General features: G+C 50.8%; 1 protein-coding gene across 1 annotated transcript in view; it reads left to right on the forward strand.

Moving 5' to 3' along the window:
• The window catches only part of GFRA2 (GDNF family receptor alpha 2), a 64,479-nt gene extending 53,636 nt beyond the window's left edge, over positions 1-10,843 (forward strand). Inside the window, exons 5-9 of the mRNA XM_090053684.1 lie at positions 2,957-3,066; positions 3,475-3,615; positions 6,254-6,429; positions 9,691-9,744; positions 10,515-10,843. Coding sequence (XP_089909810.1) covers positions 2,957-3,066; positions 3,475-3,615; positions 6,254-6,429; positions 9,691-9,744; positions 10,515-10,643 — 610 coding nt within the window. The 3' untranslated portion in view covers positions 10,644-10,843. The remainder of the gene's footprint in view (positions 1-2,956; positions 3,067-3,474; positions 3,616-6,253; positions 6,430-9,690; positions 9,745-10,514) is intronic.
• Positions 10,844-24,663: the final 13,820 nt, after the last annotated feature.

The following is a 24,663-nucleotide window of genomic DNA, read 5'->3' on the forward strand; positions in this document are numbered from 1 at the left end:
CTGAGCACTGGTACCCTGTAGTAGAACCTCATTTGCCTGGGAGCTTTAAGAATAGCAGGGGCAAGGCATCCTGGAGAAGGCGATATCCAAACTCATTAATTTTGGAGAGCTGCATCATACCTCACTGTTCGTTTCCAGGCTGGTAATGAATCAAGGGAGCCCGTTATATTTGCCCTGTCTCACTTCAGAGAGAGAACATTTTATCCAGGGGAGGAGAAAGACGTCTTCGTTTCCCTTTACAAGGCCGGCTTGGCAAATCCAGGTTCCCTCTGGGACCTTTTAGCATTAGCAGCTCCATAGTTCATGATCTGGCAGTAGCAGTGGTAGCGTTAACCCTCCGGCTGAAGGCAGGGCTTTCCTTCTCACAGACCCAAAACTGCAGCCAGTTCCCTGGCTTGTCTCAGACCTTGGAAACCAAGAGAGTCTGAGGCGCAAGAAGCTGCCTGGTTTAGTTCCTGCAGGGAAAAGTGCTGATGGGAAGTGGCAAATTGGATCCAGGCCATATACAAAGAGCAACATGGGGAACACTCAGCTGAGTTCAGGACTAATTGGGCTGTCTCATTTGGGGAGAGCAAGTCTTTGCCCTGAGGATCTTGCAGTGCAAATGTACTGAGATCAGGAAAAAGGAAGGGTGGTTATCCTCATGCTGGGGATCAGTAAGTGAGGTATGGAGAGAGAAGAGCCCTTCTCTTCCTCATGCTAACTGCCTGTGTGGGTCGCTGTTCAGAGTTAATACAAAAGTCTGTTGCCTTAATCACAAGACTGCTCTTCTTGGTGTAGAGCAGAAGCAGCTCTCCTGGATATCTCTGACACAAATTTATCAGTGAATTAAATGGTGTATTTCGTTGCAGTGTTATTTTTTAGTATTGCGAATCATTTAGAGCATGCTAGTGCCCCTGAGTCAAGTCTTCTTGTGAGGAATGTATTAATAAGCCAGATGAAGAGGTTGACCTTGCCCTGGAAACGTGTCTGGCAGTAGGCTGTAAGGGGTCAGAAAGCCAGCCGGAGGGGGAAAGGAGAGTAATTCGCCCCGATGCTATTTGGTAGATGTGCAAATGTGAGCATAACATAGACAACCAAGGGCTTGGGAAGCAGCAGAACACGCCTACAGTACGTCATACAGAGGAGATGGGCTCCTCAAACTCGCTGCGAGCTGCTTTTTCAGTGGAGTGCCACACTTCTCCATCCTTGGCAACCACCCCATGGTGACCACCTGCCGAGCGCAGGATGGGGCAAGCTACACCCTCTCCCACTTACCTCCCTTTCTTATTGCCTGCCCTTTGCCCCGAATAATGGTGCCCTGCTGGCTGCATACGAACATCGTGCATCTGCCCCAGAGGCAGCTGCACTTCACTTGGGCCTGTCACTCGTCCCCCTGCTGCACTCCAAGGGCCGTCGTGGTGAAAGGCACTGTATAAACACTGCAGGTCCTTCCACTTTGCTCAGCCACCACTTTGTTTGTCTCGCCATTTAATTTGATCAAACCCCTCTGGAATCTAATCATTCCTGTTTAAAACATAACACAACTTCCACCCTTTATTTTGATCAATTCGGATGGCTCTAGGCAGGTGCTATCGAATCATTCAATACCCCGTTGTAGGATGATGACATTTAATTAGCAAGGAAGCCAACAGATTTTTCTTCTAAAGAGTTCAGGAGAGATGCTCCTCTGAAAGCTAAGGTCTTGTCTGCAGTGGGAAAGAAAGAGGGGGGTTAGGGAACTGGCTACACTGCACTGATAGTTTCCCAGTCTGGTTAAGTCACAGTTCAGTGCTCTCTGTCTTGCAAAACCAAATGCTGTTTTAACTCTGCTGGTGGAGGCTTGAGTTTATGTACTGGATTTCATATTTCCAACGCCATTGCTGCCCTTCCCTTTTCTCCTGGCTGGCTCTGCGCCCTTTCTCTCTCCCCACCACTCTGCAGTGCCAAGCCGTTGTGCAGGGCCATGGGTGAAAAGGCAGGATGTGGTCTAGGGGCAAATGGGCTCAGCTCTGTGCTCTACCCTTGGACCCCTCCAGCACCAGGTTTCCCTCTTTTCCTGGTACGTTGCAAAGCTGGCCCACCTTGGGCCTGTTAATTGTACTGTGCTTTAACATTTCAGGGTTCAGATAAAACCAGGCAGTGATGCCAATAGTAGTGCAGCCAAATGGAGATGTGAGATTGACTCTAAGTCAGGCAGTGTTTGAAGAGGGAGGGATGTCCCAGGGCTCCCTCTAGCCATACCTGCAGAAGGTGGACAGTCCTCCATGGTGGCAGATGATGGAGCTGGTCTCCAGTTGCAGCAAGGGAAGTTTAGGGTGGATATTAGGGGAAAAAAGTCTTGTTAGGAGAGCGGTGCTCCAGTGAGGAGGCTGTGAAGGTGACAAAGCATTGGGACATCACCCTGCGAGATGGTAGCCTGTGCTGGGGTATGGGCATGCTTCAGCTAATCTCTCTGCTCCTCTGGAAATCTGCCATGCTGTAGAGAGAACATGTCCAGGTTGCCCTCCTCAATGCAGCAGGAGGGTGCAAAGAGAGCTGGGAACTCCCTTGTTTTCGCCAGTCTTCGGGGCTTCCTCTGCATCCTGCATCCCAAGGGGATGTCTGCAGTGCAGAGCGAATGTCAGGGTCAGGTATTGCTTCTGACCCTGATCCTATAGAAACCTGCCTCCACTACGTGCCGGTGCTTTCCACTGAAGTTAGCAGGTCCAAAAGTGGGAGGCTGCTCTTAAGAACATCTCCTGCCCTGGGTGTGAGCGATGGTCCAAATCGCATTCAAGCAATGACAGAAAGAGGTCATGAAATCTAGACTGCAGCTGCCCTGTCATCACCATCACGACCTTTTGACTCTTCTTTCCTTCCCCTGTCCAGCCTCCCTTTTCTCACTGAATTTACCATTTCTTAAGCGGGGGTGGGGGGAGAAAAAAAAATCAGACCCAGTGACAGCGCAGTTTTCCCCTTTGTGTTCTGTCACCAGGTCAAGACTGGCGGATTTTCACACAAATTGTCAAGTCTCTTTCCAGTCCCTTACCAGCTGCCCTGGGGATAATTACCAGGCCTGTCTGGGCTCCTATGCGGGGATGATTGGTAAGTCTGTTCGCTTTGTCCTTTGGGTTTGGGCGTAGGAGGGGGGCCGTTGCATGGAGCATGATGGTGGCTGGGGAAAGGGTAGGGATCTGCATCACTGTTACCCGTACAGCCCCTTTCTGCTGGAGATATACTGGATGGTGGCAGGAGGAGTTGGCAGGCGTGAGCAAGCGGAGAAGAACAGTTGAGAGTAAAGGCCGTGTACCCGTGTGAATTTAGCTGAGGCACGGGGTATATCTCTGCCACCTCCCTGCAGAACCTGGGACCACTGCTAAGCAGTAAGGCCTGCCCATCGCTCTCGCTCTGTGCGCACTGGAGCCCAGCAAGTAGTGGCTGGAGGGAGGTTTCTGCTGCTTGGATGTTGCCCTCCTGTCCTTGCCTCCCTTTCACCTTCCTCCCTCCTGCCAGGATTCGACATGACGCCCAATTACATCGACTCGAGCACCAGCAGCATCACGGTGTCGCCCTGGTGTTCCTGCAAAGGGAGCGGCAACTTGGAGGAGGAGTGCGAGAAGTTCCTGAGAGACTTCACGGAAAACCCCTGCCTCCGTAAGCCTCCCTGCATGCATAGCATCATAGGAAGGCAGGGCTGCAAGGGGCTCAAGGCAGGCTGAAACTCTGCTGGCTCTGGGGAGGGGGGCGTCTGGCAGCATGCTGTAGTCACATCGCCCAGCAGTTTAAGGAGTGGAGCTGGAGCACTGTCAATGAGGGAGCACTGCTATTTCATACCTGCATCCTCCCTCGGGAGACCCTGTGAAGGACAAGCCTTGTCACCTCTGCTGGTCCCAGCCTCACCCAGCAAGAGGAGCTGTGGGCTGAGAGCCCCAGGGATGCTGGCTAGGCACTGGCGCGATGGGTACAGGCGGTGTGAACAACCTCCTTGCTGCTCTGGACCAGTCCTGGGCCCCTGTCAGCACTTCACCTGCCTCTAAACATGAAGCACACGTGGGGGCGTCCATCTGTCCTCCTTTTCTACTTCCACACGGGTGTGCAGTCATTAGTATGCTGTGTGGCGCGAGGGGAAATCGTACAACCTTGTGGATTGGTATTGACAAGGTCCCCTTGATGAAAGAGGCCCTAGCGCACTGGGCTCCAGGAGCTTCATTCTCTCCATTGTTTATTATCATTTTATCCATTTAATTAGTTATTATTCAGTTTAATCATCGGGAAGTTTGCCTGTGAAGCTCCCTCGAGGGCAGCGGCTTCCCTTCCGCATCGAGCGGTCAAGCCAATTCTGCCTGGTTCAGGGATAATGGAAATGAGAGAGCTCAGCAAGGAGCGTATTTTGCCATTGCCACTCGGTCCTGCCCTCCAGGACAACCCCAGCAGACTGTAGCAGAAGGCACTGTTGCTTTGGACCCTTCTGCAACACAGAGATGTGGGCTACCTTGAGCCTTGGAAAACTGTATACAGCCAATATAGTTATCGCCAGTAATCAGCCCGACCTGCTGCCCACTGTGTTAGCCTGGTTTTGTTCCCCCCGTATCCAGCATTGCCAGCCCCCCTCCCTTCAAGACCACATAGCATTGGGGTCGTTTGGAGGGAGAGGTTTTGTTCCTGAATCCCTGCAGCTTCTTTGCAAGCTGGACTGTAAAATGGGTGAGTGGTAACTGCTTCCCATGAAGGAGAGGGGATTTGGTTAGTCGCAGTGCCTGGAAAAATAAACGGCGGGGACAGGAAGCGCCCGGGCTTGCAGCTCTGGTTCAGAAAAGAGCCGTCCTATGTAAGCAGTCATGTATTTATATCAATGAGGGAGCACTGCTATTCCATACCTGCATCCTCCCACGGGAGACCCCATGAAGGACAAGCCTCGTGTAAAAGCTTTCCTGGCAGCTCTGGGACCAAGCACAATGGAGCTGCCAAGTGTATGAAGGCCAACGCGAAATTTGTGACGCTTGTTGGGGCTGGAGCTGTTTTGCCCTGAGCTGTTCCAGACCGAGGGGCCCCTCTCAAATAGGTGCAGCTTCTTCTAGGTTGTAAGCAATAAAAGATGAGAGAGGGAAGTTTGAAGGAGGTAGGGAAGGATGGTAAGGAGAGGATGGAGGAAAGAAAGAAGGGGAAAGGTTTAAGGATGGAGGAGGGTGAAGTGGAAGGCTCTCTTTTCCATCTGGCTGCAGCAGAGACTGCTTTTGGGGGCTTTTTTTCCCCAGTCACTCCACCCCATAGCTCTCCTCCCTCTTTCTTTCCTTTCCCTAAATGTTGCTGCCATGTCCCCCAGATGCTCCTGCCGCAGACTGAGCTGGAGAGGAAATAGGGCTTGATGCAGATGACATAATTGAATGCAACTTCCACCAACAAATGCCATGTTCTCCATGACGGCACTACAGCAGGGAGCAGAGCTGGAGACAGCGTGCCCCAGCTTGGAGTGGGTCCTGTGCTGCTAAAGCAGGGGGGGATCAGTGCCCTCTTGGCTTCCCCCCATCCTGCCTGTGTGGTCAGGAAGAACCACCCCGAAGTGCCACCTCAAAACAGGCTAGGCACACGTGTGTGATTGAGCAGGGGGAGCAGAAGTCCTGCCATCCCCGATCTTCTGCATGGCAGAGTGGCTGAAACTCACTGCGCGCCCAGGAGCTTTTCAGGGAGACAGAAGAGCTCTTGATAGGAAGTCACCTCGACCCCTGCATTGGGGCTGGGGTCCCCAACACAGCTGGGATTGATTAGCGGTGTCGAAGTGTACCCTGCGCGAAGCGGGCAGACTGTGTGCGTGTAGCACAAAATTGCAAGGGGGCAGGGAGAGCCGAGGATAGTAAGAAAAGAGGAGAAAAGGAGGATGGAAAGAGTGTGTGGGTGAGAGAGTGCAGCAGGAAAAAGGGAGTGCATGTGAAAGAAAAGCAAGATCTGGCCCACATGTTCTTGATGCCCACCCCCACCACCCACTTTCCCAGCTGGCCAGTGCCTCCCATTTCTCTCTGTTGGGGCAGGCATCTCCAAGTGGTATGTGTGCAAACGAAACCTGAGGACTTGCCCTCCTGCAGCGAGCTAGAACTAAGTGAGTCCTGCCCACGGTCCCACAGGCACCTCTTGCACCGAGTGCTGGCTCAGGGAGGAGGTGTTTGAGTTGGCAGTCCCGCTGGGTAGGCCCACCTGGTTATGTTGATGGTTTGCTGAGCGAGCTCCCTGGGTAGTAGCTAACAGCGAACCCATTTCCGCCCCCCTGCTGAAATCCCGTGTCTCCTCTTGTTTCCAGGGAACGCCATTCAGGCCTTTGGCAATGGCACAGATGTGAACCTCTCCCCCAAGAACCCTTCGCCCCCTGTCACCGCGCCCCCGAAGACCGAAAACAACCCCATTTTGCCAGATGATGTCAACGACAGCAACACCCTCTATGACACGAGCGTTATTACTACCTGCACGTCCATCCAGGTAGGACTTGGTCTGACTCCGTCCCCACCTGGGATCTGGATCCGAGCTGCAGAATCGCAGGCACAGGCATACCTGGCCAGTAGTTCAACTGAGGTCTCTGCCCTTGGGGCCTTGAGAGCTGGGCTTCTCCTACCCACAGTCCAGTTGGAGGACATTTCTCTGACTCGGCAGAAACAAAGTCGGTCTCTCTCCTCTTTCTTCAGGCCGGCGAGCCCACGTGAAGGCAGCAATGTCACCCTTGGGCAGCCTCTAATTAGATCTGGCGTGCTTGAGTAATTACACCTTATGTTTTCTAGTTACCACTCCATGAGACAATCAGCGGCTCAATTTCATGCTAGAGTTGCAGCGCATCAGGGCCCCAACGCTGCCTTTGTGGGCACCTCGGCTCCCTTTTATGGAGAGACGTGCTCAGCGGGTCCATCCTCCTCCGAAGTGGCAAGAAAGGCGGGGGGGGGGAGTAACGTGGCCGTCCATGCTGCTCCTTCGTTTGCTGCTTGGTTACAGACAGGAGTGGGCGGCGTGGGTGCATGTCGGGGTCCTTGCCTGAGAACCGGTTTCCAGGAGGCCAGTGCTGATTTTAGGCAGCCGCACAACCTCTGCGGAGGTCCTTTCTGGTGGCTGCTCAGGGAAAAATTAGTGGGAGCAATGAATGAGGATAGACCAAGTAGTGATAGGGCAGGTGGAGTCTGCTTGATGTGGGCCTGACCCAAGAGTCGCGTTTTTCACGAGTCCACGCTGCCGCTGTTGCCTTCAGTCACGCAGCATCACTCTGCATCAGCAGCCAGTTTGGCCCGTGCTGCTGCGCCCGCTCCAGTGGCCCCACTCAAGATCTGCTCCAGAATTGGACTCGGTTGGTCCTTGCAAATCCATGACTGTCGTTGGTATTGCTCCTGAATTACACCCAGATCGATGCGATTGGGATATGACTCTGGGTTAAAGACTTCAGGTTTTGACCTGCGGGGCCTGAGTCCTCTCTCGGTGACACCAGTGCAAATCAGGAATAGCACCATTAAGCTCATCAGATCTGGTTCTTGTGTTCATACTGGCACGGCTTCTCTGATTTCCACAGCACCACTCCAGCTTTACTTGTAAGTGGAAGCAGATTTGAGCCCGCTGGAATGATACTGGGATCAGATTGCCTGGAGTAGAGTTACTTGACTGTGTGCCAGGGTGAGTGAGAGCACGACCGTGCACTCAGCTGGGACATCTTTATGCAGAGCCAGGATGCAGGTTGTGGATTAGAAGTGGGGGTAGTGGAAATCTGGCCTCCTGGGTTCCCATTTTGCTCTGTTCCTTTAGGTGTGATTTGGGGTGGGGAATGGAAAGAAAAGGTTACTTTGCTTGTTGAAGCTCTGTTATTGCCGATCTTGGGAGTGCCATGCAAGCGTCCAGGTGCACGTCCATGTGTGTCCCTGTGTCCGAGGCAGTGTGGAGCGAAGGTACGTGGTCCCTCTTCAGGCACCGAGGCCCTGAAGTGGGCAGGAAAGCCCAGTGAGACCATGCTGGGTCACTGAGTCCAGGCCCCTTTATCTAGATACAGTGTTGTGCCTCTTCCTTGGTAGATGCTGACTTGGGGCTTAGCTTTGCTGGAGAGCGAGGTGATGTGAGAGCACAGTCATCAGGAGTCATGTCAACCTTCATGGCGAAGCATGAGTTTGCATTCAGAGCACACAGGGAGCAACGTGTTTAACCTCATGATAACTGTGGCTCCAGCACCTGCCGACAGTGGTAAATACAACAAAGTCCCACTGGACAGCGTGTCAGCTAAGATGGCTCATCAAAGTCATCATCTGACACAAGCCAACCTTCCCGCAAAGGCTGGTCTTCACTGCAGTGCTAGCTTGAGTTACCTTCACTTGAGCGAACTCCTCTTGCATTACCCTCACTGGAGTGACAGCTCTTATACTGCAAAACAGACCCAAACTGCACCCCCAGTTTGCATTTAGCAGCACAGCGTAGCTGAGTCCGCTCTGCATCCCTAGCTCTAGCACCAGCAGAGTCTGAGCTTCAACCCATACCCAGTAATGAGCCGGTTAGCTTGACGGCGAAGAACCACTTCACTTGAGCTTAGAGATTCTTGTGTGTAAATGGGAGTAGAGGCAGCGGTTGGGTTATAGCATGGCTGGACTAAATGGCCTCCTCAGGTCCCTTCCTGTCCTGGCAACAACTACTCCTGTCCTGAGATGGATGTCTTGTGGGGTGGAATTCACCTCGTGCCATTTGGATGTCTTGCTGGGGCTGGGATTTGAATTTTAAACGTTTGCATTTTAAATGCGCTGCTTGTGCCGCCAGCTCTATAGGGCCTGTTACCAGGAGTTTGAAAGGATTTGTTATCCTGGGACATAGGGGCCTGTGGCTGTTCCTGCAGCATAGGTCGTAGTCGGGTGCATCTGCTGGAAGCTTGCAGGCCGGCGGCACAAGAGTGGTGTGAACTTTGTCAGTGGGAATCGGCAGAATCTGAAGGCGTATTTGAAGAGTTGGTCTCATCTACCCTGTGCCGCCTGCACGGGGCAGGAGTGCGGCAGAGGCTGAGCAGCCCAGGATGAGACCGTTTTCTTTCTTCTCACCTCAGCAAAGCCTTTCTGACAGCCCCAGTGTGCAAGGAGCACAGAGAGAGACTTAATGTTTCGACGCGAGACACGCTCTGAACTGCTTTCCAAGGCCCCATGCAAATGTGGGAGCCTGATAATTGCAGGGTCTGTGACCAGAATGTGAACGTTTCCGAACGCCCTTGCCAGCCAGCTCTGCAAGGACAGCGGAAAGCTACAGGAGTTCAGCTCCTGCAGACCCATGCTTTGCAGGCCTTGGGTGGGCCGCCGTGCCTGGGGGATGAGTCGGGCTGCCACGAGGACTGAACGGCCTGGTGCTTTCCTTTGCGGGAGCGATTCGCATTGTTGAGAATCCAGCATTGGAGCAGAAAGACGAGGGATGTGTTGGGAGGGCAGTTGGGTCTGGATTTGTCTGGCTTCTCCCCTCAATGCTCTGTTTGACTCTGGTTAGGAGCAATCAGTTGTCTGGGATGGGCATTAGTCTCTGACCTGTTGCAAGCTCGCAAGGCTGGAGCATGGGTGGTCTGTCACTGGTAGTCCTGTTTCTCTGAATGGCACAAATTCACCGTGTGAGCCTGGGTAAGTTGTCAGTGGACTCTGCCTCAGTTTCCAGATCTCTAAAATGGGGTTCATGTTATTTTGCTGTCAGGCCCAGTTTCAGGCTACATGTGACCTCTTTGCTTAAGCATATCCTGTGCTCTGTCCTTTGCAGGAACATGGGCAGAAGCTAAACAAGTCCAAAGAGCAGAATATCTGCATCTCAGAGGTGAGTAAGTAGCAAGGAGCATCTTGGGGAAAGGGAAGGAGCAGACTCGGGTGCATGGATGTGTGAGCAGGAGGGGTGTCTTATACCAGGGGACTGATGCTTCTTGAATTCTGAAATGCGGGAGACGTACAGCTAGACAACAGTGAACAAGCCGAGGAAATGCCCATGATGTTTTCCCAGAGTTTCTTTCAACCAACCAAGGAGGGTGGCTAACTTTTTAGGAATTTTGGAGGGAAAAATAATAGCTCCATAGAATTTAGAGGAAAAAAATGAGTTTTGAAAAATTAAAAAAAAAAAAAAAAAAGACTTTGCGATTGTTTTTAACTTGGAGTCACAAGTCACCATCTGGGAAGTTTCCCAGCAAGATAAGAAATGTCCCATTGTTTCCCACCCCCATTTTTCAGGTCAACTCTGACTTGCAACTGAGTAGCCCAAATTCTCAGCGGTGATGACAATTCACCAGTGAAACATTGCCCAGGCTAGTGGTGGATTCTCCATCTCTTGCAGTTGGCAGGCGAAGACCGCATCCTTGCTTTTAGTCAGACCGAGTCACTAGGCATGATGGAAGAGTGGCGGAGCGAACTGCTCTGGCTTGTGTTACGCAGGGAGTCAAGCTAGCTAATGTAATGGCCCCTTCTATCTTTAATACCTATGAGGAGGCTGGAACAATCTTGGGTATGGCAGCTAAAGCCTTCCAGTGCAAGACCCGCTCCTGATGCAGCCACACAGAGCTGTGCGCTGAATTAACACCGTTTTTTCCCTTTCCACAGACACAGCTGCCCACAGACAGCATGCCAGACCCGAATACTTTTCTGGACCCGAAAGCATCCAGCAGCCGACGCTCAGCCGGAGTGATCCTCTCCACTATCTCCTTCTTTCTCGTGAAACTGGCTTTATAAAGGAGAAGAACGGGGTCAAAATGGAATTGCCAACAGGACACGGACACTTGCCCACACCCCCGCACACACGAACTCTTGCAAGAATACTCTTTCTCAACTTGTTTTCTCCCAGGGTTTCTGCTTTTGAGGAATTAAATACACAACATCCCTTGCGCCAGACTCTTAATGCGCAAGACTAGAGATCGCACCTGCCCCAGGAGCACTGAATACCAGATGGACGCATGTCCCAGTGGGGAAAACTTTGGCCATATTCTTTTCTTTCCCTTTTTTAAAGGTGTTTGGGTCGTTTTGTTTTGTTTTTCCTTTCCAAAGCAAGAGCCCGAAGGTGCACGACCAACAGGAATGCACACCCCCATCCATGCACACACATGTACACAGACACACACACACACACAGGATCTGAAGCTGTGAAAGGAACTAGGGAAAGCCTTTGGTGATCTACCAGAGCTTCAGCGAGGTTGGTCGAGAAGGGAAAGCTGGACAGTTCCTAGGAGGACTCGGAAATCGCAGCTGCAGTTTACAGGAAGATGGAGAGAGACCTTATTTCCCCATTTCCCCACTGCCTTCAGTTCCAGTTTGCTGCTTGACAATTCTGTACGTTTCCCGCCTGCCCTAGATGAAGTCTGGCACTCCTTAGCCTGGGAGATCCACAGGCTGGCGTTGTAACACATTTCCCCCCGAACTGAACCGCGGTTCAGCCCGAACTTAGGGCTGCAGCGGGGGTGCCCACGCCGAAAGACTAAGAGCCACCGTTTCCAGTGGGGGCCCCTGCTCCCTGCTCAGAGGCCGCGATGGGCGAGCGCTGGATCACAAAGCAGGCAGCTGGAGATGAAGAGGATTTGTTTTTGCCAGTTCTGAGGGGATGCTCTTTCGATCTTGTCATTTGTTCTTCTTTTCCACGGTTGGCAAGCATTTTAAAAGCAAAAGGGAAGAAATAATCTGGCATTGTAATGTTGTCCCGACGTCTCCAATTCGTTACATCAACGGAGATCGTTTTCTTTATCCCACTGGGCTTGGGTTGGATGAAATAAACCATCCCTGGAGGGAAGCCCGTGGATGTTACTCTCTGTTTTTCTTTCCTTTTATATATACATATATAGTGTATGTATATAGAGACCAACTATATCTACATATATGTATGTATATACATAACCATATGCATATACTGTGTGGCTTTTTTTTTTTTTTCCTTTTTTAATTTCCTTTCTTTCCTTTTTTTAAAACGATCAAATGGCAACAACAACAAAAATGTATTATTGTAAAGTTTATTTTTTTTAATAATGTCTATAATGGAAAAAAATAAACAGAGAACAAAGGACAAAACCTTCTCTCTCCCGGCCTTGCAGGGGGCTTTGGGAATGGGAGAGAGACCAATACACTTAACCAATGGCTCCAATAAACATAATAAGAAGCAAACAGTGTGGTTTTCCCTTCCGAGCGCCTGGTCCGTGCTGTCTTCCCATGCTCTGTGAGCTGGCTGTAGCCTGCAGCCCTGTCCTCTGAAGTGGGGCATGGGGCTGTACACTCTAATCTAGCGTCTCGCCCCCCTCCATGCAAGCTCAGCTTTCTTCTTCCGCTGTGGTCCCTGTAGTGCTGTGCACTACCATAAAACCCGATGCCCGCTGGCTGGGAGCATAGCGTTACTCACACTGCCTGCACTCCCCGCTCAGCCGCGCTGGGCCCCGCAAACTGGAAGCAATCCTCTCCCCTAGGCCCCTTCCTTACTGAATACAGATCCGAGAGGCAGAAAATCCCAGCCGTCTCCCCCAGATCCAGCCACACGCACTCGGGTCCCCTGCTCCCGCCCTCCCTCCCATGCATTCAACAAAGGCCCCGTCACTTCAGACGGAGAGGCGCATTGTTCCCGAGGCTACTTGAAATTTGACAGGTGAGAGGTTTTGTGGAGAGCAGAGAGATAATCCTCCTCGGTACCAACAATGGAAGCCAGATGCCCTATTGTTTAGCTACAAGTCCCCTGCTTCTTGCAGCAACAGTATCCTGTGCAATTACAATTCCATAATCCCTTTTTTATTACCAGGTTGTGCATCCCCAAAGGGACACCGGGCAAGACGCTGCTGGGCTGCCTGCCTTCCACGGGGTGTTTTAACTCCTTGCTAGTCAAGGGATGCTTTGTGGGTTAAGCTTCCTAGGAAGCACAGTTCCTTGCAAGAAAAAAAGGATCATCATCCCCACGAGAAGCTAACGGTTGGTCGTTTGCGCTGCGCTCGCCCCTTCTATAGCAAGCCACAGCGCTGCGTGTGGGACCGCGACTGCGATGTCCCTCAGGACCGCGGCGGAAATTGGCTGATGCCCAGGGCTTGTGCTCACTGTGCAGGGTGGATTTTCGTGCCTTAGGAGAGGCAGAGGAGCTGTACTCAAGAGCTGTGCTGAAAGGTTTGGATGAACGCCTCCCTTCCCCAGAAGCGCAGATCTGTATCCGCTCAAACTGCTCCATGGCAAAATCACTCAGTGGGTCCATTTGGAAAGACACCCCAATGAGGAGTGTAACGTGTTTCTCTACCTTTTCTATTTTTTCATTCAAAATGACTTTTGCCGTGAACTATTTCTCCGATGGCCACAAAGGAAAAGAAAGCGGGGGGAAAAATCCACTGCTAGACCCCAAAATGGCACCTTGCTGTTCGGGTTCAAGGAAATAGTTCTTTTGACTGAAAACACATGCTGAGACTTGGGTTCACTACAATTTTTTTCCCCCTTTTGGATCAACCCTAAAGAATTCACCCCTGCCAATTCTTTGGACTGGCTCCCTGCCGGGACTCTGGCCAGTGGACCTCACTGCCCATCCCCGCTGGTGACTTAACTGGCCCCATCTGTGCAGTTTACTGGCAGCTCCAAGAAGCCACTTGCCCAGCAGAGCAAGCAGGACGCAATCCCCTGAGTCCTGGTACCAACTAAGTTTGAATTCCCCATCACCGCTCTCTCCGAGCCCCCGGAGGATGCCAAGAAGAACGCCGCTTAGTCCTTCAGTAGCGCACTAGAGCCGGAAAGTTGGGGGACGGGAGGTGGAGATGAGATATCCCCTTGGAAACTTGCAAAACTAAACACATTTGCTACAGAAGTCGGCGAGGGGAAAATAAGGATGTCACCTCTCTCGCAGGAGTCACTTTGCTAACCCAGACCGCTCTTCAATATAAGTGCTTCCATAGCAGCTAAGAGCATGACGGGCAGTGTAAATAGAAAACCAGATGTGCTACGTGGTTTGGTGCTGAAAGCTATCAACAGTTTTGTAGAACCCCAAAGGAGAAGGAGAGCAGCAATCAGATGCATAGTATGTGGGGCTGTTAGGGCCAACTCCTGTGCTGGCTAGCAGCTGAAATCATCAGCCCTTGTGCCTGAAGAAGGACTCAAAAGAAAAAAAATATATGGTATATGAATTATGGCCTCTTTTTAGTGGTTTGATTTTTTTTTTCCTTGCTTATGTTGTAATCTTTGAAGCATCCAGAGCTTGGAAAGGAATACAAATTCTGTGGCTTCGGGGTACGAGCTCACCACAAGAGACGGGGATCAGGAAGGAGCTGCTTTTACCGACAGCCTGCTCCACATCTACCTACAGCCTGGCTTCTTGCACCTCCCCAGCCTAATCTGCTCTGACAATCCTTATGCCCCTATCTTATGTAGGAAGGTCTTAGCTGGAGGCTTGCTAACTGAGAGCTCCCTTGATTTCCATTTAAGGACACTTGGCTCCCCAGAGTTATGCAAGCCCTGGATTTAAAAAAGGTATCAACAGAAAAGAAATAGGGTTGAAAGGATCTCCCTCTTGATTTTATTCAGGTTTCATTTGCTTGGCTTCTCTAGGGTTGTGGCTTTCCCCTTTGGGGGCAGTCAGAGAGCGCTCCATAGTAGGAAAGTCTTGTTCTCTGATGGGCAAATCACACAAGAGTGGAAAAAATCCCCACTTTTGTATGGCCTTCTCTGTGCAACATCACACAGTGAAAAGAAGACATGAGCTCAATTCTCCCATGTGCCAGGCGTTTGGCCAAGGAGACCCTGGCGGGGGGGTGCACCTAGCTGGTGTCTGGATGGTTCTGGGTTTTGATATTGGATGAAATGGTCCAGAAGTCAGTACAGGCATATTTGTTACTATGACCTGTATGGTGGTCATGCCTAGGAGGCTCTGTTTTAACTCGGGGCTTTCACTGTGCTGGGCGCTGTACACCTATACAGAAGCAGGGAGAGGTCCCTGCTGCAAAGATCAGGTGTTTTGGGGCAGCGCTACTGGAAACCTGGTGGGCGATGAGCATGCTGAGGTTGAGGGGCGCTGCAGGCATCAGCCCCTCTGTGCTTTGTCCCTTTGGCTTGCTGAGACCCAGATCTCTGGTGGTTTGGGTATCACCGTAGGGCTTATCCCTGAAGATCTGTGATCTGCAAACTCACTGATGTTTTGTAACCCAAGAGTGAAACTTAGCTGCTGGGCCCAGCCTTGATCTCCTCCATCGGATCTGTCTTCTACCTGATGCATGGCCCTTTATCCCTAATGGACTGACTGCTGGACATTCATTATGTGCAGGTAGCCCTGCACTCCTTGTGCTGTTGAAATGTCTAAGTCGGAGCCCTGCGGCTGTGGCACGGCGCGCGCCAGCCCTTCCTCTGCGGCGTGTCCCCTCCGTGCGGTTCCAGGTGCCCTTCAGTAGGACGCACCTGCTGAGCCGCCGACTGCTCCAGCATCCTCCAAGAGTGCACACGCTTTGTGTGGAGCTGCCAAGTGTTCCCGATTCAGCCAGGTGGAAAGTATCTGCTGTGCTATTGAATACTCCTGCTCTGTCTAGATGCAATTATCCCTTCTCTGACTCACTCTTACATCCGCACAGATTGCATGGGTGCTGCTAAATATTTATATCCGAGGTACGAACATATCGCCTGCGCTGATGAATGTGTCACTTCTATCCAGGTAGTTCACACCTCCCAGGCTGCTGTATGCCCTGGCACTCGTAGACGGCACATATTTATTGTGGGGTTGGGATGAAAATGCTGATGAGTTGCCTGCAGTATCCAAGACAGCCTTGCTGAGCCTTAGGTGGTTTTTTTTAAAGGCATTGTTTTTCATCTGAGCAGGGAGTAGGTTCAGGGAACAAAGGGCTGATAACCTTGTGCATGCTGCTATAGGACACAATGCAGGGTTTGAAGGCACCTGTTCCTTTGGGAAGCATGGGGCATGGATTTGCTCGGCTCCGTGGTCCGTCCGCCCCAGTAGCAGCTAGATGCTCCTAAAGAAAGTGCAAGAATCCTGCAACAGGCAAATAACCCATCCCCCTACTTATCTCCATGTCTCAACTTTCCCTCTAAGGGTCAAATTGCACATTACACTTAAACCATACAAGGGACACTTGAAATGCGAGTGTCGGCACACTAAAGTTTGTTAAAACATACGTGCCCTCTGAGCATCTCTAGGTTACTTCAGGAGGGGGTTAACTCTGGCCAATGCTGCCTTGCTTAAGTTAGGGTAACTTCAGTCTGCTCTATGGAGATAAAATAAAAAAATTGCAGTCCTTCAGCATCTCAGGAAGCACCGCTCCCAGCCCCCTATCCCAACCCAGAGCAGGGATAGTGCCCAGGGGGCTCCTAGCCACGACCCTGCTTGTCAGCTCTGTAGTGGCAGATCAGAACTGTGCAGGCAAGATGTGGCGTTAACATTTAACGTGTGTCTGCTCACAGCATAGTCTAACTTCAAGACCACTTAACACTTCACAGCTCTAGTATGGGCCAAGCATAACATAGACTCATAGTGAGGGTTGGAAGGGACCTCAGAAGCTTTTGTAGTCCAATCCCTGCTCAAAGCAGGACCAGCCCCAACTATACTATCCCAGACAAACATGTAACTTTAGTCTAAGAGTTAGACATTGGCTCATGTCCTGAAGCACCAGGCAACATACCTCTTCCAGTCTTGTTTTGCTCTCGTCCATCGTAATGCTGGAAATTCTCGTTATCCCTACAAACGTCCAGTTTTCTTGGGGTCTCACTCTCTTCTCGGCTTCAGTGATGTCTTGTTTCAGGGAGTTTTGCTATTTACTTACATGATACAGTGTTTAACTCTATAAGCCTTGGGTGGGCCGCCTCATTTCAGCTGGTGTTGCATAAAGAAACAGGCTTTTGCTTTATGGGGCGCACACCAAATGGCCCACCTTTTTGAGACCTCTGTGAGACCTGATAGCTCTCCTCTGTCTGAAAGGAGGGAGAAGGGATCATTGTCCCCTGTTCTTCGCTCTCCCTGAAGCAGCAGGGGCCAAAGCAGTGATTTCATAGATGTCATAGACATTAGGGCTGGAAGGGACCTAGAAGATCATCGAGTCCAGCCCCCTGCCCAAAGGGCAGGAAGTCAGCTGGGGTCATAGGATCCCAGCAAGATAAGTATCCAATTTACTCTTGAAGGTGTTCAATGTAGGTGCTTGAACCACCGCCGCTGGCAGACTGTTCCAGACCTTGGGGGCTCGGACAGTAAAGAAATTCTTCCTTATGTCCAGCCTGAAACGGTCTCATAGTAGTTTATGACCGTTCGACCTAGTCATCCCTTGGGGTGCTCTGGTGAACAAACGTTACCTCAGATCCTGGTGGTCACCCCTGATAAACTTACAGGTGGCCATCAGATCACCCCTGAGCCTGCGCTTTTCCAGGCTAAAGAGTCCCATGGCTCTCAGCCTGTCATCGTAAGATCTGTTTTCCTGACCTCTGATCATGCGCGTGGCTCTCCTCTGGACTCTCTCAAGCTTCTCCACATCCTTTTTGAATAGTGGAGCCCAAAACTGGACGCAGTACTCCAGCTGCGGCCTCACCAAGGCCGAGTACAAGGGGAGAATGATGTCCCGGGATTTGCTTGAGAAGCATCTATGGATGCAAGCCAGCGTTTTGGTCACTTTACTAGCTGCAGCATCGCATTGCAGGCTCATGTTCATCTTGTGGTCAATGATGACCCCCAAGTCTCTTTCTTCCATAGTGCTAGCCAGAGTAGCGCTGCCGAGCCTATAAGGATGCTGCAGGTTTTTCCTCCCAAGGTGGAGAACCTTGCATTTTCTGGTGTTAAACACCATCAGGTTCTCGTCCGCCCATTTGCTGAGCCTATCCAGGTCAGCCTGGATCACCCGCCTGTCTCCTGGCATGGATGCTTTGCCCCAGAGTTTGGTGTCATTGGCGAACTTGGTCAGTCCACTCCTGACTCCAATGGCCACATCATTAATGAAGGTGTTGAGCAATAGGGGTCCAAGGACAGGGCCTTGATTTCGCAGTGCAGCTTTGAAAAGTCAGCTGCTGACACAAATGCTACTCTGACGATTTCTGCACGGCTCCGTCACGATGACAAAGAGCTGTCAGGTCATAGGCAGACAGTAAAGTGGAGTCTGGGTGAGAGAGGCACATTTATCAATCTCTTTAAAATAGCACACTGGGGGCAGGGATGAGTGCAGCTCAGCCATTCGGAGAATGCCGCGAAGCCGCTTCAGCAAAGATGCAACGTATCCAGCTGAATTCTTGCGCTAAACATCAGATGTGTGTTTTGTCCACGGCAAATTCTCACCCCACTTCCTGCTTCCCTTCCTCAGTTTGTGGGTCACAAGGCATTGCAGAGCATGAGGCTTCAGATGAAATTCCTGCTGTTTTAGCAGAAGCCTGGATGTCATTGCTGAATGGTATGAAATGGAGCAAAGGGATGGAGCAAGGAAATACAGGGCTTAGGGCATCAGGGGAAGCGATGCCAGCTGCTACGTCATACTAAAGTGACTGATCTTGAAGGAAAGGAGGTGATGTCGGCTCCTATATCAAGGGAAGGAAATGACATCTGCTCACAAGGCGCAGAAAGATGATATCGCAGGGAAGACAATGAGGTCAGCTTGCCTCTTAAGGGCAGGGAAGTGATCCTGGCTGGAAGGGGATGCCATGGGAAAGGAAGGGGAGCTAATATACAATGACACACATCACAGGAAAGGAAGATGATGGGAGTTTATTCTGAAGAGCGCTGCTGATGCAAGGCAAGGTTGTCAGTCAGAGGAACCCAGCTATGCTGTCTGATGGACAAAGGGATGCACCTGCATAATCGTGTCTCTGGAGGAGTTTTGTTTGAGGAGAAGCAGACATTCATGGAGTTATATACTCTCCAGCTCTCGCTCCCCTCTCGGCTCATGCCAAGTCTCATCTCATTTGGAAGTGGGGAGGGGCTCCCCCCTCTTGGACCCATCTCTGCATAAAACAAAACCCTTTGTCACCAGGGGGAGAAGCTTTAACAGAGATGCTGACAGCCAAGATTGGGATTTTTCAAACTCACATTCAGTCAAATTGCCACAGCTAGAGACGAGCCCTGTGGTTTGGAGAGAAATTCTCCGAGGGAACAGATAATTGCTTGGCGTTTCTCAGCTGGTTTCAGCTCCGGCATAGCTGGAAGAGAAGCCATCTTTCACTGTTCATTGCTGGGCATGGCTCATAAAGAGGGAATGAAAGAGAGACCAGAATTTAGGAGCCTTCTCTGCCCGTTCTGGTTTCTGAGTACAGGACGCATTCCCACCGCAGTGCTTCTTGACAGCATATATGCTGCTCTTCCCATAGCACCTAAAGATCAGGCTCCAGTTGTGCAAGGTTTACACATAGATAGTCCATGCAGGTTGCAGTCTGAATAGGAAGACAAAGGGTGGAAGAAAGGAAGGATTATTATCTCCACTGCAGAGATGGGAGAACTGAGACCGCAAAGGGAAGGGTATGTTGCGAGATGTTTGAATGTATTAGTTAAACATGCACACGCCAATGTAAGTTTAACCTTCTGCTGATGGCAATTCATAGTTTCACTTGATCTTCAAATTGTAGTCGTGGCAGAGCTCTTACCCATACCAACACAAGTTGCTTGAGGCCTTTTATTTCTAGCGGCACTTGCACAAATACACCATGTAGCTAGCTACCCCCTTGGTGCTCTTGGGAAGACTGCCAGGAAAAACATCCCTGCCCACCTGCTCCAGGGCTGCTGTCTGGGAAGTAAAGGAGTATACTTTTTACTCCTCAGACACGTTACTCTCAAGGAGTTTCATAGTTTCATAGTTGGTTGGGTCGGAAGGGACCTGTGCAGATCATTGAGTCCGACCCCCCGCCATGGCAGGAAAGAGCACTGGGATCAAACGACCCCAGCAAGGTATACATCCAGCCTCCTCTTAGACACCCCCAGGGTAGGAGCCAGCACCACTTCTCTTGGAAGTTGGTCCCAGACCCTAGCCACCCTGACCGTGAACTCGCGCCTCCTGATGCCTAGTCTGAATCTCCCCTCTGCCGGCTTGTGACCGTTATTCCTGGTCACTCCTGGTCGTGCTTGGGGGATCAGGGAATCCCCCAGTGCCTGCTGATCCCCCCGGACTAGTTTGTAACAGGCCACTAGATCCCCCTCAGCCTTCTCTTGTGGAGGCTGAACAGGCTCAGGTCCCATCACCTCTCCTGATAGGGCCTGCCCTGCTGCCCCCTGACCATACGAGTGACCTCCTCTCTCCCCTCTCCATGCTGCCCACATCCCTCCTGAAGTGCAGTGCCCAGAACTGGACACAGTACTCCAGCTGCGGCCTGACCAGTGCCGCATAGAGGGGGAGGATCACCTCCTGGCCCTGCTCGAGATGCATCTGTGGATGCAGGACAAGGTGCAGTTGGCCTTCCTGACCACGTCCCCACACTGCCGGCCCATGTTCATCTTGGAGTCAAGTGATGACCCCAAGATCCTTTTCTGCCTCTGCACTGACAAGAGGGGAGTTCCCCAGCCTGTAGGTATGGTGCCGGTTGTTCCTCCCCAGGTGCAGCACCTTGCACTTGTCTGTGTTGAATCCCATCCTATTCTCATCCGCCCACCCCTATAACCTGTCTAGGTACGATTGCAGCCTATTCCCCGCTTCTAGCATGCCCACGTCCCCCACATCTTAGTGTCATCAGCAAATTTGAACAGGTGCTTTTTACCCCCTCATCCAAGTCATTGATGAAGATGTCGAACAGTGCGGGCCCGAGGACCGAGCCCTGCGGGACCCCACTGCCCACATCCCTCCAGGTCGAACATGACCCGTCTACCACTGTTCCTGGGTGCGGCCCCCAGCCAGTTGGCGACACATCTGACTGTGTGGGTGTCACACCACAGCCCCCAGTTCCTTAATGAGAACGGGGTGAGAGACAGTGTCGAAGGCCTCCCGAAAGTCCAGGAAGACAATGCCCACTGCTACCCCTGCATCTAAGGATTTGGTGACCTGGTCGTAGAAGGCCATCAGGTTGGTGGCTCAGTTAACTGAGCATGCTAGTGGGTACACACTTCCTACACCAGGGTAGCTTTTCCCAGTGCATGTTTGAATTGGACTGTTCCCAAAGTCACTATAAACTGGAGAACAGCATTCGCTTGGGGGCGGCTGTGGGGGGTTGCATGGCTTGTCTATCCTTCCTCCTCCAGAACGAATTACAAATACTCCAGAGTAAATCAGCCATGTGTCCGTACCCTCTGTCTCCCATGTGCTCAAGAGCAGTGGTGGCGGGCAGAGCCTGAGGGCAGCTTCACTGACTGATTCAGTGCAAAGGAAGTTTAGGTTGGATATGAGGAAAAACTTCCTCACTAGGAGGGTGGTGAAGCTCTGGAAGAGGTGGTAGGATCTCCATCCGTGGAGGTTTTTAAAACTCACACAAAGCCCTGGCTGGGATGATCTAGTTGGGGCTGGTCCTGTTTGGAGGAGGGGGTTGGACCAGAGGTGACCTCTTGTGGTCCCTTTCAACCCTCATTTTCTATGATTTTATGATTCTCTGAAAATGGCTTTTTTAGGAAAGAAGCGAAAAGAAAAGTAAAGCAAAGCAATTCCCCTCCCTGAAGACGTAGGCAGTTTCGTTATTTTGATTGGATCAGAGATGATATAAACCTTATCCCCATACCCAAGAGCATGTAACCTTGGCCCGGTAAGAGTAACACTGGGGACAACTGTGCTCCAATGTGTAGAGGTGTTTAAAACAGGTGGGACGGCACCTTTGCTCTTCCTGATTAACTTGATGCTGTCATGTAGGCCATAATAAACACCCCAGAGCTGGCCTGCTCAGGCAGTTGCCCTCTTTCCCACTGTGTTTTTAGTTCTCTATTAAATAAGTTATCACCTTGGAGCTCTCTTGACACCTCCAGGTTTCTTGAGAGCAGATGCTTTTGACTCATCAATTTTTCTGAGCTGCCTTAATTCACAGGAAATATTTTCCATTGTGCTGTGTCTCATTTTAAAGACATCTCCATCACCTTTCAGACGTGCGCCGTGCTTTTCCAGCCCAAACTGCTTTACCGAAGGCCGTGTACAGATGCGGGGAGAGGGAGCATGGGAAAATGGAAGACTTGCTCAGTCTTAGCTTGCAGGCTTGGCCAGGCTGTATAGACACCATGCTGTACATGATGGACCTGATGGCAATGCCCTTCAGGATCAAACCCTCACCTGCTGCTGGGTCTAGTGGCCCCCTGGGCTGGCACAGTTAAGACACCCCAGTATATTCAGCTAACAGCATACAAGGGAGAGGTGGGGTCAGCATAAAATTATCCTTGTTGCAGAAACTAAAGAGTCTGGGATGGAGGATGATTGCCTGTAGTATCTGACGGCATGCAAATCTCAAGGCCTCTGGGCTCAGGCCCGCAAGCAGGAGGCCTGCCAATGGATTTGGGAGCATCTGAAGTCCCAGGATAATGGGTCTGGGAGGGAGCATGTGTGCCGGTTGTAGCACCATACGTGGTGTTTGCAACGACTGAGTTTCTGCCCGCTCAATCAATTTGGTTTTTGGAAAGACTGAATTTGCTGAGTCCATTGGACTGGGAACTGATTTGGCTGATCTGACCCGAAATATATTTAATAATAATAAAAAAAAGTTTGTACCACCTGCTTTGCCCTCGCAAGGAGCCAGGGAAGGGTTAACAAAAGTGGATCATTTTGTTTCCTGGGGGGGTGGAAAAATCAGCTCTTGCTTGCTCAGGTAGGGGGTTGCAGCAAGGCTTTGTGAGCAGGCTGAGCTTGTTAGAAATCACCATGCCCATTATACACGTGCACAACAGCTGCTTCTCCAAATGGGGAAGGGAATGGATATGATCTCGAGAGGCCGATGAAATTCAAAGATTTCAACGTGCCCAGCGAACAAACAGAGCCTCATCAAATAGCCTATTGCACTGAACAGCCTCCCTTATGATAATTGTCTTGCGGCCACAGCCATCTGCGAGCAGAAGGGGAGAAGAGGAAGGAAATCTTTTGGAGATTTAAAGAAACAGAAAGACTTGCTGTTACTGGCCCAATGTCAGCTAGCCCCGGTACTGGGGCGATGGCTGCGGCATGAGATCCTGAGTAGGACACGTGGAGCTGATGTGGGTCACAGCGTGATGCCCTTCTATGATTTCCATTGATTTCTATTGCAGCCTCTACCCCCTGCCACACCCCATCGTGCGAGGCACCGCACTAGTGCAAAACGGGACTGTGAATGCCCTCCAACCAGTGGGAAGATAGTTACCCCCATTGTGCACATGGGGAGTTCAGCCACAGAGAGATTAAGAGCACGTCACCACCATGCCCCCGAGCTCGCTCCTGCTTGTACACGCCAAGCCTAAAGCTGCTCCGGAACGGGCCGCTCTTGAGACCTCTGTTGCATGCCCTGTGCTTCGGAGAGCAGCGGCCAGAGCATGCCCAGGACACTGGGAGCGCAGTGTGGATGCATCCCATGCCACTTGCCATAGGTCCCAAGGGTAGTCTGTGATGGAGCTGGGAACTGGATGCAGGTGACCTGGCTGGCACACAGGACCTCTGTTAGCAAGACCATCCTCTCCTCCATGAGGGCTGAGCTTTGGAGGCCTGCAGTGCTTCCCAGTATGCTTTACTCCTGGTTGGACTTGGCAGGTCTTTCTCTTGGGCTGGTACTAGCTTTATTTCACCTCTGGGCACTCAGCCAGGCTTTTCTTCCTCTTCCCAGGGCTCTTACCCACTTGCTCCAGCTACGACTAATATATTAACCTGTGCTCTTCCCATCCAGGATCCCTGGCATTTGGTGGCCAGCTGCGGTAGGCAGTGGCCACCTTGCCTACCCATGAAGTGGCTGCTGTGCTGCAACTACTCAGGTCCTGTTAGCTGAGGCTTGCTTGCATGCCTTGGGCCCAGGCTGGGATGGAGGGGTCATGGGTCATGAAAGCCTATCCAGAGGAACTGGAAAAAGCAGCAGTTTAGAGCTCAAAGCAGAGTCCAGCTAGTATTGTTAATTATCTTGCTTGAAACAGGTGCAAGAAGATGAAAGGCAGGTCAATTCATGGACACATTTGACCACGCATCTTGAATCTGGACCTTTACATCACGAGACCGATGTAAGAAAATCACATGACTTCTAAAAAGCAAGCCATTATTTTTTAAACACACTGTGTCTTTTGAGCGTTGGGGCCCATTTTCCAAATGATCTCTACAGCTCTGATGGATAGAAAACCGCATGCCCATTCCATGGGAAATTTAGACTTTCCCAATATTTTTTCATTCTTTTTGGGACAAAAAAAAAAATTAAAAGATCAGCAAAAATGAAAATTCGGGAAAAATGCATTTTTCACCGTCAAATCGTTTTATTTTGACATTAAAAAATGTGGTTGCACATTAGGGTGGAAAGAGGCTGTTTGGCTATGATTGTTCATTGTATTTTGGGCTTTTGTATTAAAGGTATAAAATACAATACACATTTGCCATAATATGCACAAATTAAATGCAAATATCCTATGAAATGTTATACTGCCATTGACGATTTAATAAAATAAAAGAGTGAAAGGGGAATTAATTGAAGTGATGAAGTCAAAACAGAACTTTTTCTAATTTAATGAAATGAAACGGACAGTCCAAAAGCAAAACTAGCAAGTCAAAGCAATTTCTCCCATTGAAAATTTCACCCAAATTGATGTTTCCCTGTAAAATGCTTTGATTTCAGCAAGATGGGTTTCTTCGTAATGGGACATTGTTCTGAGAAATTGCTTTTATTTGGCTCTAGTAGAAAATAACTTATTTTAAACTGAAATTCTACTGTAAACCACGGGACTCCTGAA

The sequence above is a fragment of the Crocodylus siamensis genome, chromosome 6 (genome assembly GCF_052110815.1).
Source record: "Crocodylus siamensis isolate JL-2025a chromosome 6, ASM5211081v1, whole genome shotgun sequence".
NCBI classification, from domain to species: domain Eukaryota; kingdom Metazoa; phylum Chordata; order Crocodylia; family Crocodylidae; genus Crocodylus; species Crocodylus siamensis.